The 15760-nt window shown below is 36.8% G+C and overlaps 1 protein-coding gene across 3 annotated transcripts in view; it reads right to left on the reverse strand.

Annotated features, from left to right (window-relative positions):
• Positions 1-15760, reverse strand: part of LOC128011555 (peroxisomal membrane protein PEX14-like) — a 93385-nt gene that overhangs the window by 25773 nt on the left and 51852 nt on the right. For all 3 annotated transcript variants that reach the window (XM_052594082.1, XM_052594083.1, XM_052594081.1), the window contains exon 3: positions 11951-12035. In XM_052594082.1, coding sequence (XP_052450042.1) covers positions 11951-12035 — 85 coding nt within the window. The remainder of the gene's footprint in view (positions 1-11950; positions 12036-15760) is intronic.

Consider the following 15760-nt stretch of genomic DNA (forward strand, 5'->3'; position numbering starts at 1 on the left):
ACTCTCGCTAAACTGGGTTAATAGCACTATAGGCAGCAGATATATAGCAGGAGAAGCAGCTCTGGAGGTCCAAAGCTCTGAGCTCTTCTCCATTACAGATCGTCAGATCTCAAGAACACAGCCTGTCCATTTCCTGCTGCTATATTTCCCCAGGTAGAGCTCAGCGGAACCCCAGACAGATAAAATGCATTATTTTAATTTCTTCATTGTAATGTAAATGTATTACATAATTTTGCAAATGCCAATATAATTTAATCTTCAGATCTTTTTTAATGATTTTAGTGGTGATTAAATTGCATAGAGGTCCCTGATGGAAAATGAGGGGGGAAAAAAATCTAATATTAATATTTCCTTTTGTGGAATAAAAAGCTGGTTTATTTCCAACACTGCACGCAGTCATTGGTCTGCATCTTGTCTTGATTGAACGACTCTAAGCAGGCCTAAACAGAGCGGCGATGGAGTAGACGGCAACAAGAGCCCAGAGAAATACTGGTAAAAGAAAGACAGAGGCGGAAAAAGCCTGTTAGTCGAATGTACTTATGCTTTGACATTTAATGAAGACATAAAAGCGGGAAAACATTATGGGCTTCCTCTACAATTGGCACATAAAACCCAAATGCTTTAACATCTCCATTTAGAGCCAATGGTTTAAAAAGGCTCCAGTTTCTATTAAACTGTAAGTTACACATATCAATTTAATAAATCTACTGTATCCTGCAACACGCACACACTCCCTCTGACCTTTGTTTGTCCACAGTAGACTGGAGTGTGTCACGTCTGTCATTGCGTATTTAGTCTCTCCCGCACGCACTCTTGCTCTGTTTACTGGAGATATCCCCTTGGGCATTGCGCTACTCTATTCCACATGCTTTCATACGGCACGGCTGCCTGCCAGAGAGCCAAAAGGCTGAGCTTTGCTCCAAATTGAGCTGTTTAAAGAGCAGACAGCAAGCTGTTTTTGCGCTGTAATACACACATCATAAATGTGGCAAATGCCAGTGCCACATGTGCTTAAATAGAGCGGAGAGAGCTGGGAGCTTGGCAGAGAACAGAGTCTGAGCCTGTTCAGCCCTGTCTGCTGTCTGCTGGGTATGAAATCACAGTCACACTTCATAGAGCCACACTAACAACACTGCAAAACAATACAGGAGCACACAAACGCAGCAGAGGTAGGGATGCATGGTTTATCGCACCATTTTATTGCTGAGTTTCATGGATTTCCAGTAAAATATTCTGTGCGAGAGATTAATTACAGCAATTAATCATGTAAAAATGTAACCTTTTTTTAAAGAAAAGTTAATGATGAATAAAAATCACTGAAAAAAGTGGGGAGAGTGCAAAAATAGCAAAAAAAAGCTTGTTGTACAGAGTTAAAAAATAATAATAATGAATTTGTATTGACAAATCATATGTGTTTATATCCATAAGAAAAATAATTAGTGGCCTTTATAAAACATGACTGATCATCAAATCATATGCATATTAGTATTTTATTAACACTTTTTTTATTCTTTGTTTTTTTCTTATTTTTATTTCTTGCTTTTTTTGTTTGACTGTAGAATTATTTATAATATGTCTGTGATTCCTCCATCCTTGATTGTTTGCTCTAATGGTGTTCTTTTGCTTTTATTTGAAATAATATAAAAAGTTGATCACAAAAAAGGCATATTAGAATGATTTCTGAAGGATCGTGTCACACTAAAGACTGGAGTAATGGCTGCAGAAAATTTAGCTTTGCCATCACAGAAATAAATTATATATTATAATACAATAAAACAGAAAATGGTTAAATTTTAACAAAATGTTTCTGTATTTTTTTATGTATTTTTGGTGAGCATAAAATACTTTTATGGCACAGATTTCTCGACATATAACCATATCCTCCTTTATTTGTCAAGAATGACATTAACAAAATTTATACCACCACCCATGTAGCTGATTTTACCTCTCTTACAGAAACCTCTAAGTTGAGGTCAAAGTTAAAAGGAGAGCAGGTTCTGTGGGGTTTGAAATGACCCTGAAAAAATGTTGAATAATTTAAGGCAAATATTGGTCATCCTGTCTTGCATGGCATTCAAAGTGCCAGGAAGCAGCCATGGCCATGTGCTGAGCTGGTGCAGTCAGCCTGTACTGTCCAATAAGCAATAATGTGTCCCTGGACTCCCTATTCATCTGACCACACCAGACTGCATGGTGGCAGACTATTGAATGAGACTTGGAGGCCCCCCTCTCATTTCCTCCCACTCACCTCGCCGTAAAGACGCTCTCAGGAAGTTCACGTTTTCGTGAGTTCACCTCAGAAACGAGGGGGTCATTTTCTGAGGATCTAATGAACAAATATGTACATATTCGTAACGTCGTAATTTGAATTCTTAAGTAGCACCCCCCGTGCAACTACAAAGGGGCCTGGCGTGCATCCCAATAAGATGCATGCAAATTCATTAACGCGTTTGCTTTTCTTTCGGGTTTTCGGACTCACTCAGCTGTTTTGTCTCCTCTGATGCCTTTATTACAAAGAAAATAGGGCGACAAATGAAAGACCTTTGAGATCCGATTTAAAAGAAGGAGAACAAGAGTGAATTTTACATATAAAAGGAAAAGGACACAGAAAGGAAACATGAATTTTATAACAGTTTCCGAAACTTGTGGAATGACCCCTCGGACCTCCATTTCAGATCGACCTGATTTTTTTTTTTTTAGACATAAATTACATCTAATGACGACACCGTAAAAAAGAACAATAATGGAAAGCTATTCTGTATTTCATTATACTGTATTATTTGGTGCACCTGATACACGCAGAGCCTGTTTATGAGTCACCATATTAGCAGATGCTCAGTCGAAGCATTTGCTGTGACCTTGCCATTCTCATTGGGGCATGAAATTACGGTGGTGGCACTGCGATATTACAGCTATAAATACTGTAAACTGCATATCTGGGCTACGTTTTCTATTGTCTTTCAACATAAACCTGATCGGTATTTATTTAAAGGAAAACCCATTGCTCTCTGTATTATTTATGGCTCTATTTTCTGGGCTCTTATTTTCAGGATGTTTTTTTTTCTCCACCCTTTTTTTTTAAAGAGTGATGAGGCGACTCATCCAGCCATAAAGTGCGGTTCTCCAATTTTGGCACTTGTGAACTTCATAGGGTAAGAACAAGCTCACAGGGACAATTATAAAATTGCTTACTGAACGGCTGTTAAAGGTGGCCGCTCTTTTTTCAGCAGCCCAACAAGGCTTGAACAAAATCGCTTTGTGAATATTGCTTATTATTAAAATAATACCAGATTGAACATGAAGAAAAATACTTAAGGTCGTAAAGATGGAGGTCACCGAGAGCGTTTCTTTGCGATTTCACATGTCAAGTCCATGTCCCACAAGATTGCATGCCTTAAATAATGACCGCTCTCATAGCGTATTCATTTATGTATTAAAAAAAAAGAGGAGGACTCTGGTCATTTTCCTGCTTTATCGCCTTCTCCTGATGACAAAGTGAAAAGCTGCTGGCCTAGGTGGCGCCGTGGAGTAATTTATAACCACATCAATCCCTTTGTCTTATATGCAGGCCTTGGTCATTGCCATTCCTGTCCAAGAGGTGAGTCGCATCACCTTACTTGCAAACTCTTTCCTATTAATATCAGGGATGATGAACCATTTCTTTAACTTCATGACGTGAGTGGTATTACACCTGCAGTGCACCAGTGTCCCTCATGGCCCTTTAAGCATAATGAAATGACTACAGGAAGAACACTAGTGAGGTCAAAGATCTGGGCACCGAACTAAGCAGCTTGTGTCACACCAGACGTCCACATGCAGGCTCACTGGAAGCTTCTGGGTGAAGCTTGTGACAGGACTGGTAGACAAGGGAAAATCCATAGTCTGTTGGGAAAACGGAGGAAAAAAAATGTACTCAACTAAATAAAGGGCAGTAAATTCTGTACCGCTGCCAACTAGCAGTCAGCTGAAAAATGCTGCCCATAGTTTTTTAAGATAACAACATATCAACGGGCACACTTCATTTTTAGTGATTTCCCCTGAGTGAGAACACAATTTAATGTTGTTCATAATTAAAATGTCATTTATTAGAAACAATACTCTGTTGCGAATGTGGGTAAGCTTAACTACGTTGTCATGTGCACACATAACACAGACGGTGAGGTGCCGTTCAAACAAAATGCATTTTTTTATATTCCTCTGGGCTGATTTTCCTTTGTTTTTGAATGTTAAGTTGTGATAAACAGAGACCTTTCATCATTACATTCACATCTCAAATCTTTTGCAGTGTCTTGTGCAAAAATGTAATGAGACCTTCCATTTTTCGCCCATTCCACTGCTTGCGTATCACGTATTTAACAAAATAAAAAATCGACAAAGATATCATCTTTTTATTCCCCAAATCAGTAATGAGCAAAAGTAATAATTTGTGATCCAGTGAATCAGTCATTAGAGTTTCGAAATGATATCTCAAGAATTTAATATTGATTCGTCAAAGTGTTTTTGGCTGATTGATTAAAAAATACCAGATTTTAAGGGTCAATAGTTTACAAATTCAGCATACTGTAAATTGAAAACTAAGCTGCAACAAAATGCGCCGTAAATACTGATTGGTAAAATACTGGTATATCAAATGTTTACCAAACACTGGTATATCAAATGTTTACAAAACACTGGTGATCAAATGTGTGTATCACAATACTTAATATTTTTTATAAAATTAATTATACAATTAAACAATAAAAATAGTTAAATAATAATGCAACGTGGCATGGAGTCGATCAGTCTGTGGCACTGCTCAGGTGTTATGAGAGTCCAGGTTGCTATGATAGTGGCCTCCAGCTTTTCTGCATTCTTGGGTCTGGCATATCGCATCGTCCTCTTCACAATACCCTATCGATTTTCTATGGGGTTAAGGTCAGGCGAGTTTACTGGCCAATTAAGAACAGGGATACCATGGTCCTTAAACCAGGTACTGGTAACTTTGGCACTGTTTGCAGGTGCCAAGTCCTGTTGGAAAATGAAATCTGCATCTCCACAAAGTTGGTCAGCAGCAGGAAGCATGAAGTGCTTTAAAACGTCCTGGTGTATGGCTGCTTTGACCTTGGACCTCAGAAAACACAGTGGACCAACACCAGCAGATGATATGGCACTGCAAACCATTACTGACTGTGGAAACTTTACACTGGACCTCAAGACGTGGATTGTGTGCCTCTCCTCTCTTCCTCCAGACTCTTGGATCCTGATTTCCAAAGGAAATAAAAAATTTACTTTCTTCAGAGAACATAACTTTGGACCACTCAGCAGCAGTCCAGTCCTTTTTGAAGCGAGACACTTCTGAAACTGTCTGTTGTTCGAGAGTGGCTTGACACAAGGAATGCGACAGCTGAAACCCATGTCTTGCATACATCTGTGCGTAGTGGTTTCTTGAAGCACTGACTCCAGCTGCAGTCCACTCTTTGTGAATCTCCCACACATTTTTGAATGGGTTTTGGTGCTTGGGTTTTTAATGTGCTTGGACACAGAGCTCTGTGAACAGCCAGCCTCTTTTGCAATGACCTTTTGTGTCTTTCCCTCCTTGTGTCAATGGTCGTCTTTTGGACAACTTTCAAGTCAGCAGTCTTCCCCATGATTGTTTAGCTTACAGAACTAGACTGAAAGACCATTTAAAGGCTCTCCAGATGTTTTGAGTTAATTAGAGTGTGGCACCAGGTGTCTTCAACATTGAACCTTTTCACAATATTAAAATTTTCTGAGATACTGAATTTGGGATTTTCCTTAGTTGTTAGCTATAAACATTAAAATAAACAAAATTAAAATAAATAAACATTTGAAATATATCAGTCTGTGTGTAATGAATGCATATGATATACAAGTTCCACTTTTTGAATGGAATTAGTGAAATAAATCAACTTTTTGATGATATTTTAATTATATTACCAGCACCTGTATATATATATATATATATATATAAAATGTACATTGATATTACTAACCCACATTCTATTGTACACCTAATTGCAAAAATCAACAAATGTGAAATAAATAGAGATATAACAGTCTGAAACACACAAAGAAATACTTGTTCAGAGACCTTCCTCAATATAATAATTTTGGGAATCATGGGTAAAATGGCACACACCAAAGCAATGATTACATTTTGGTCAATTTCTGCAACAGTGCTCTTTACTCATCTCACACTTCACAACAATACACCGCTCTTTCCTGTTTCCATCGCATCAAATGTCTCAAGCTATAAAACCAACCAATATCAAACTAAATGCAGTTATAAAATAACAGCTTCTAGCCTATATTCCCCATACTGCTTCAGTTTGAATGGAAGCAGCTGGATGAGTCTATTTTTCACCCACAATATTGATTGCTTTTAGTTTAAACCTCTGCTTAAGGACAGTGCATACACTTAGCACAAGCCTAGATAATAAGTACATAAACACCCACATTTAGAAAGCCCAATCAAAGAGTGATGTAATGATGTGGGGTGTGTCGGGGGATCAGTAATTCACAATTTACACTGTAAAATGACCTGCTTAGAAAACATTAGCACATATCTCTGAATGCTTACCGAGACCAATCACATTCCCCTTGAAAAGAGAGGGAGACAGAAATACTGAGAGAGAGAAAGAGGTGGAAATCATGGAGGTATCCTTCAGCGTGGATTAGAGCATAACGGCATGTAAATAATACGTGTAGGAGAGATTGTTGTGTAAAGACGCTGCAACATGTAATCAAAGTGCTTCCTATTTTCCCCTTCATCAGCTGCCCGCCACTATGGCTGCTTGCTGCAGGAATCCAATTTAACTTCCCACTCCACCAGAAGATAGCATTGTTTTATTTTATGGGGGCTTTGACATTTCTCACCGTTAATATAGAGCAAAACTGGAAAATATTTACATAAATTTGACATTAAACTGCTTTAGAGATTAAGATGGATGTATATTAGGTGTCTTTGTTTGGGGGGAGGTGACCTGACCTGAAATCTGATCTCTGATCTTTGTAACATCCATAATGCTCCTCTCATTTACGTAAATCTTGACAGACAGATCGACAACACCACCTTATAGTAAGAACACATACTAAATATCAACCAGGAATCATATGGTAAGATTTTTATGTTGTTTTGTTTAACATATAAACAGATATGTTATATGCTATATATATATATATATATATATATATATATATATATATATATATATATATATATATATATATATATATATATATATATATATATATATATATAAAATTTATAATAAATAAATTACATAATATAATGTCTTCTTTTCAAAATAAATTATCTGTTGGTAACAGCTTGTGTAGTTATGAATTACGATAATGTCCTAATTGTTATACATTTTCATAGATCATTTATAAAATCCATATTTATGCAGTTTTAGGTACCTTATGTAGTTATATTTTAAGGAAATAAAACATAATAATAGTTGCATTCAGGCAATTTGTGTGGATGGAGGTCAATTTCTGCAACAGTAATCTTTACTCATCTCACACTTCACAATAAATACACCGCTCTTTCCTATTTCCATCGAATCAAATGTCTCAAGCTATAAAACCAACCAATATCAAACTAAATGCAGTTATAAAATAACAGCTTCTAGCCTATATTCCCCATACTGCTTCAGTTTGATAGGAAGCAGCTGGATGAGTCTATTTTTCACCCACAGTATTGATTGCTTTTAGTTTAAAAGTGACTCATTGTAATAATGCCGCTTTAATAATATTAAAGACAATGCTAAATGATATCCAGTATAATGAGAGTTAAAAGGAACACATTTCTGGTTTGGGGTTGACGAAGGGGTACTTGAGGCTTACTGATAGGGCTGAGGGTGTACTGTACATAAACAAGAAAAAAAACATCAGGGAAAAAAACGTTGTAAAGCATTTATCAGTAACAAAAGCTGTATTTGCATATGAAATGCAATCCAAGATAGACGAAGCACAAATGGTTTAATGAAAAACTACAGTGTGGATTACAGACAAAACTCAAGATATGAGTACATCAACAATAGCTACTGACGAATCTGTGCCTGCATTTAGCAGTTATTACAATGATCTTGCAGTAATTAACAGGTATTAGTGAAAATTAAAGGTCACCTTCATAACCACTGATCCGTCATTTCGGCTAGCGCGTTTAAGGCACGCTTTAATATGAACGACGTTAATCAAATTAAACTTTCGAGCAAACTCCAGGAATGGCACGGAAAACACTGCAGGAACAACACACAGAGCAGCACGTTCAAATTGCTTCTGTGAGCTCAGCAGGGCACTGGGAAAATGGTAAATTTCAGGAGAAATTTAATAAGGAGAAATTGGCTTAAGATTACTCAGCACTTTGCTTCTAGATTAGTCTCCCTCCTACCCTTCAAATTGCACGAGTTGCTTTCAGAGTGATACAACATTGTGACATAATTACATTGTTGAAGGTGAGGCTCAGTAGAAATGGCTCCGTGCTGACACAAGACGATTTTCCAGCACATGCAGATTTACAGACGGCTCACTTTAAAGCCTGCGCTTCTCTGCCATTTGAAGGACCAGGCAAAACGAAAAACCGCTTGCATGTTGACAAAACGTTGCTGATTGCGATCCACAATTAAAACAAAAGGGACGTTGTGACTTTAATCCAAAACACACAGCAGGCGTTATGAACTGTACCTACGCACAAATCATTCCTAAATCATACTGGCTTAATTAAGCCGTCTGATTGATGGTCTGATCGTCCCATCGGGAACGTCCATTGAGAGGATATTGAATAGTTGTCTATTGCAATGTTTTGCATATTTTCATAACTACGTGACAAGCGGCAATATCGCAGCAAAGTCGTCCTCGGGGTGGAAGCAGCTGCATCCTACCCAAAATTGCATGAGCGAGTAGAGGAAACGAAAGAAATGAAACTTGAAGCGTTGATGATAACTCGTCGGCTGTGGTTGTAAACAGCTGTGTGCTTTGAGTTCTATCAATAACCTCTCGGTTACACGGATCGGTAATTAAAAGGCTAGTGACCTGGAAATAGTGTCCTCGTTCGAAGATCTCCAAATGTCTGCATAAAAAATACAACATCAGATTAGAATAGCAATAGCACGAGGCCGAGTCTTCCAGCTATGGATCTATTGATGTTCAAACACACCCTGGGGGCACATTGCCATGATAGTCCTGAGTTCACCGTGTTCCCCATTACAACCAGGTTTCAATGTTCAGAGAGGTCAAAGTCAATCTAAATATACATTATATACACATACAAAACAGATACATGCATGTACAAGAATTATAAATAATACAAACACACTAGAGTCCAAAATGACTGTGAAAATCAGGATTTATATGAACTTGGGAAATTCTTGCAGCTTAAATACCATTAAAGCAAAAAGAGGACACATCAAATTGTAATAAATATAAAAATGCCATGTTCATTTTTTCCCTCAAATTGTTATGCTGATCAAATAAAAGTAATTTAATAAAAACAGCAATTAAAATTTTGAAAAATATGAATTCAAGACTTTTTTAAAAAATAATGTTATTTCCATAATTGTATTAGTAATCTAATTTATACATTGTTTATTGATATATTTATGTATTAGTTAATTTGTAATTTAATAAATTATTTGTCTATCATTTTATTGATAATGTATCATTAATATAGAAATTGTATATTAATATATTATTATTACTTATTATATTTGTTTGTTCGTTCATTCCAAACTCCTTCTCTGAACATGTTTAGTATAAATAAATAAATGTTTTTTTTTTTTTTAGTTTGTTTGTTAGTTAGTCATATTGTATGTTTGAATAGAGGGAATTGTATATCTTTTTCAGAAAGCATAATGAAATGTCTCCATGTGGATTATAGTAACCCTTTAAACTCTACTTTTAGTTGGCATGGGAGGCTGACTTATTATAAACAGTGGCACACTGGCATATTAATACTTAATGTACCAGTAGACCCCTTTGAGAGATCCATCTGAGCCGCCAAACACGCTTGCTACAAAAAAACAGATACGATACATATCACTCAAAACCTGCAAATCCCTGGATCTGGATACAATTTCACATTCAAGTTCAAAAGAACCACATTTCATCATAAACATACAGCATATTAAGCCGCATAACCCAGCTGTGAATTATAAATGAAGATGATCTACTGCTAACGAGAAGCACTGACCGAGGAAAATGCTAAAGATATTGAGACGTCATAATAGGCCACTGATGTGAACAACAGCAGCAGGCAACTATGGATTTTATCTCTAGTTACCTACAACGGTCATGGAGCTATTAAGCTCGCTTTCCTCTGCTGCTCAACTAGCACCATCGTAGGCCAAATCCACCTGCCTTTGCCATTAATTAGTCCCGACAGAACAAATTTCATTTTAAATAAGATCTAAAGGGAAAAAAAAGCCACGTCAGATAAGCACGGCTGTGCTAAGATTTACAATTATCAATAGCATGCAGAGACAGATGAGTTATCGCGTTATAAAGGACAGTGCTGACCTTGCTAAACTTCAATGTAATCAAGATAAAACTAATCTGACCTTTATGAAGGACTATATATATTTTTTTTTTAAATGATATGCATTTCGGCGCCGAAGTGATCGTTATTTTATGTGACTGATTTTAAAGTTTTAAGACCTGCTTGCAAAACACTCAAATAAGCCATAAAGTGAGACAGATTACATTGTGCTTCTCGATTTCCATCACTGCCGCCCCCAAAGTGATTCACTAAAACAGCACAATGTCATTTTCAGTGCTGGGTTTTTTTAAAAAAAATCTCTCGAAAAAGATCAAAATACAGCGTATGGATTGATTTCTATCCAGCACACACTCAGGCCGGTGATCTGATCTGAAAGGGGTTTGTGCTATAGGAGAGATAGTGGTGGGTTATGCATCAAACACACATATTGATTGATACCTAAACTGCTCTGAATTTAGAGTGAATGCATATGTATGCTCACAACACGTTACTTCTCTGGTCGATAAAACTTTCCGATGCATTCCAGTGCTTTAATATTTATGATAACAGCTAAATTAAGTAAAAGCTTTAAAATGCTGGGAGGTAGCATAATTGACAATTCCATTGAAAGTGCAGGAGGGTTTGTCAATATTAATTTTCTGGATCCCAAAGAAGCGTCCCAACTGATAGGTCATTTATCCACACAGCTGGGATCAAGCTCTCTGCAGCCCGATCGACCCTTACCTGACCCTCCAGGGCATGCAACAATGGCCTCGACCTCTGACCCTTAAAAGCGAATGATCTCATCCTTTGAAAATCTTGGGCCAAAGTCAACTGGACTACATTCTGTGCCTAAAGCTGAGGTGTCTTTAAAGGGATAGTTCATCCAAAGAAATGCCAGTTGTGTCATTATTTACTCTCCCGAAACCTTTTTTTGTTTTCTTCTGTCAAACACGTAAAGCAGAATTTGCAAGCTGCTCTTAATGGCTGTCAAACAGTGAACAGCAGTGACTTTTCAGCGAATAACAATTTCAATTTCTGCCATTTTGTCACAAACTTATATGGTTTCAGAAGAATTAAAATATAGCCATACCTCACTTAAGCTGCATTTTTGTCCATTTTTGAACAAAAGATCACCAGTTCTCCTTAAGTTTTCATTGTAAATGAAAGTAAAAAGAGCAGCGTGAACATTCTTCACAGATGATCTTTTTGCATTCTACAGAATAAGTCATGAGAATTTGAAATAACACAAGGATGTTTTTTAAATGATTTAAATTTTGGGGCAAACTGTCCTTTTAACCTAACACTGCAAAAATGCTACGCCAATTCCACTCATGTTTGAAATGAATAACGGAAGCATTCGGCTGGTTTAATTTAAGGTCAAAGTCTTGGAATTGAGCCATCTCGTATCCATTCCGCCTGTAAAAATGTAGCGTTTTACATTAGGTTCTGGAACATGCTGATGAAGCTCACCTTTTTTCTTCAAGAACGTTTTTCTGGTTGCCAGGGGGCTTTGACGAACTCGCTGGTTTTGTAGAAACTTGACTGCCGTGGCAATCTGCGAAGAGAGCAAAAAAACAAACACATCTTACATTTGCAACATGAAATGAGCTCATCAGTGTAATAGAAAGTCATCAGTAAATTAACTTCGCTGGAAATGAGAGGAAGACCCAGGAATTCTTGCAAGGCGGCTGAATTATTGTACATTTCCAACTCCCCAAGGTATATCATCAGCCAACAACAGGAACTTATAAAATAGCCCTTCCCCTCCCAATAAGTATATGGAGGCCAGACCACCAAACCACTTTAGAGATAAATCTAGGAAATGAGTGAATCAGCAGTTATAAAATTATCCCATCAAGGTTTGCTGAACAAATGGGGTATGGAGTTTAATTTGCCATTATCCTCTTTAAGACAAACTCCTAGCCTTAAGTGAGCAGGGACTGAAAATCTATACTTAATGCTGAAGTGCCCATCTGTATCTAATAACGGCACAATACCTGGCTAAAAACTTCAGCGATTCTTAAAGAAGAAAATGCATTATGATCAAATCACCTAGGCTGCATGTTGTAATGACTGAGTGTTAATGCACTAGAAAATTAAATATCATCAGAACACGTGTAGTCGGAAGTGCAGCGCCGCTCCCATCGATTCCATCGCGTTTTCCTTCGAGATGCACCTTGATCTGCCTCTTTAGCTTGCTTCTCCTAGAATTAAAAAAGGGTCTCCTCCTCAAACACCATTATGGCAGGAATTTGAAGTGCGGGCTCTGAAGTGGTGCTTTTAAAGAACAGATAAACATGAAATAACATCTGGAGATAGGGGGGAAACGCACACTCAAGGATAAAGCCGAGCCGCCTCGTTATCGCACCTGTGGTCCCTGTGATTCAATTGTAAAAGTCATCCCTCTAATAGGTTGAAAGGTTTTGATTACTGTTCTTTTTCTTTAAGCGGCAAAAGATAAAAAGTGATTGAGAGCTCTGTCTGTGGTAATCCGTTTTAGGTAATGCATTGCATATACTAAAGACCTGTTTCAATCCAAAAGGATTGCATTCTGAAAATAGGCTGAGAAGAATGTGTAATAGTCAGGCCAGCTGTATAATTCTGCGGCGACAAATCAAGACAGAGTGAGTCAGGGACCCGGTTTTCCTCTCAAAAACACATCATATTGATTTCAGCTTAAATTTATGGGGAGCAACTTTGGCTTTGTTGGATGAAGAAGGAAGACGAAAAGGGAGGCACTGCCGATTTAGGGAACGGCATGAGATTATGATTCTGATAATTGGAATAAGCAAGCAGGCAGGCCGCATTCATCTTCAAATCTATATATATATATATATATATATATATATATATATATATATATATATATATATATATATATATATATATATATATATATATATACAACTGAGTCAGTGTCTGCAAAGAATGCGACCTTATCTCACCTGGTTTCAGAACACATCAGGGACAACATTTTACAGTAACATGATCTTTGCAAAGCTGTTACCCAAAGGGTAAGGACATTTCTGGATCTCTATATTAGTGTCTGGAGTTAACCTTGTTTTTTTATGTTTACAAAGGGGTATTTTTACTAACCATCAATAAAAACACACTTTATGTTATCCATTAGTCAAACCGTTTATTTATATTATATTAAACCGTTAACTTTTAATGGAATCATTTATTAAAATCTCAATATGCCTAGTTCTTTTTACCTATATATTCAATAACACATTTCAACACAATTTGCATTACGCAAAAATAACTTGGGCAAAAAAAAAAAAAGATTTGTTAAAAACATTGGAAAAAAACAGCAACAAAAAAGTAATCATATTCTCTGTGGTCTTTTTTTTTTTTTTTTGCCATTTATGCCACTGGAACCTATTATTTTGGACTGTGCTATATATAAGCTTAAAGCATAGTAAATTCAGTCACCTAGAAACTTTATGACAAGAAAACCACAAAGTCCGCATAGTCAAACTCACTAAAAATACTCCTACTTCATAAATGAACAAGTTCAGCTCAGTTCTAGGAAGTCTTCAAACATGAATCGCAAGTTAAAATTAGTATCTGAATGGATGAGGTTTTTGAGTTGTTGCACAATGACACACAATAAGTGCAATTTTACAATCTAGATATGCTCTTTCCCCGCTCTATAAACACCACGTAAACAGGATAAACCATTATATTCTTTATTCACTGCACAAAAAAACGATGCCAGGCATGTTACGCGTACAGTAAATCACATTTTACAGGAAAAGAAAATTCTCAATTGAGTCACCACCAGCGAGAAAAAAAAAAAAAAACACAAGCGTGGGGATGTTTCATTTAGGATTATAAAGACAAAGGGGTCGAAATCGTGGCTCCTCGGCTTGAAATACGACTCCTTTTTGTGATTTAGACTAGCTTTTACTTGGATGGAAGGGGCACGGCATTCTTGTAAACACTTCTCTAAAAGATGGGATCAAAGTGGGATAACAAATGAGGGCGATGTCCATTTATTTTTCAAGAGTGTTACGTCTGTTCTTTAGGGAGAAGAAAAGTGCTTTTCTTTGCAGATGACACGGCTGCTTTATGCAAGTTCCACCCAGACATCTCAATCAATTATAACCACATTGCACAGATTTTAGTCTTGTCTACTTATTGACGTATAGATCACCCTCGTTGTCATATAAGGTAGCAGCATGTGATTGTGCTTTTAAGGGGGAGAGCTGTATCACTACATGTCAGTACAAGGCACATTTGGTTTGGCAAGCAAAATATTAACTCAAATTAAAAAGGTGGGTGCGCGTTTCTTTGCTGAATACCAGTAAATACTCTTTGTTAATCAACCATTATTTTCTAGTGTTTCTTGTAAGGCTAAAATTGCTAATGCACGGAAAGTGCTCCCTGTTCTAACCAATAATCTTTACAAATGAGATGAATGATCAAGTGTCAGGTGCAACCTAAAAAGTGGTGAAAACTCAATCATAGGGGCCAAGCAACATTAAGGGCCACGTCTGGAGACATGCCTGCCGTGAACATGATGACTGGACAAGGTCTTGCAAATCGCGCCGTGTCGGTTATTGAGTTTGGATCGGACCGAGTTTTAACAGAGCACTTTTGCCTCACGCTCGCCTTAAATTTGGAGGAGCTGGTCGTTCCCCTTAACGTGATGATATTGATCGGGAAGGAAACATAGATGTCCTATTAGGGAAGCCAAATTTTTAGAGCCAACCTCGCATGATGCTTTCTTCATGTTAGTCTCTGTTAAACAAGTTAAAAGTTCAATATCTGGTCTATAGAACAGGACGAATTTAGATAAATCGCCACATTTTGAATGTTAACATTTTTTTACCTGTATTGATCGGACTCTTACCCTAGAAATGTCATTTTAAGAATAACCAGTGAATTCTGATCAGATTATTTCTTCTCTTTTTTTTTTTTTAAAGCAGAAGAAATAGTTTCATAAAATAAAAATTAAAGAGGAAGTTTGATATTTTGCTATTTATCTTGCCGATATGAAAAGGAAAACTTCCTTAGCAAACAGGGAAATACACTTTTGCTCAAGGCAACACATATTTAAATAAAATATTAAGCCAAACACGATTAAATCAGGTGTAGATGCTGAAAAAAATGGTGTATTTTAACATCAAAAAAGTAAAAAAAATTAAAAAAATTAATTTAGTGACATGTAAAATCTGGCAGGGATTTTGCCATATCACTTTTGATGTATCAAGATATTTTAAGTATTTAAATATTTTAAGTGCATATTCAAAACAAACACTTTTGCAAACAATG

Source organism: Carassius gibelio, chromosome B23 (assembly GCF_023724105.1).
Source record: "Carassius gibelio isolate Cgi1373 ecotype wild population from Czech Republic chromosome B23, carGib1.2-hapl.c, whole genome shotgun sequence".
NCBI lineage: Eukaryota > Metazoa > Chordata > Actinopteri > Cypriniformes > Cyprinidae > Carassius > Carassius gibelio.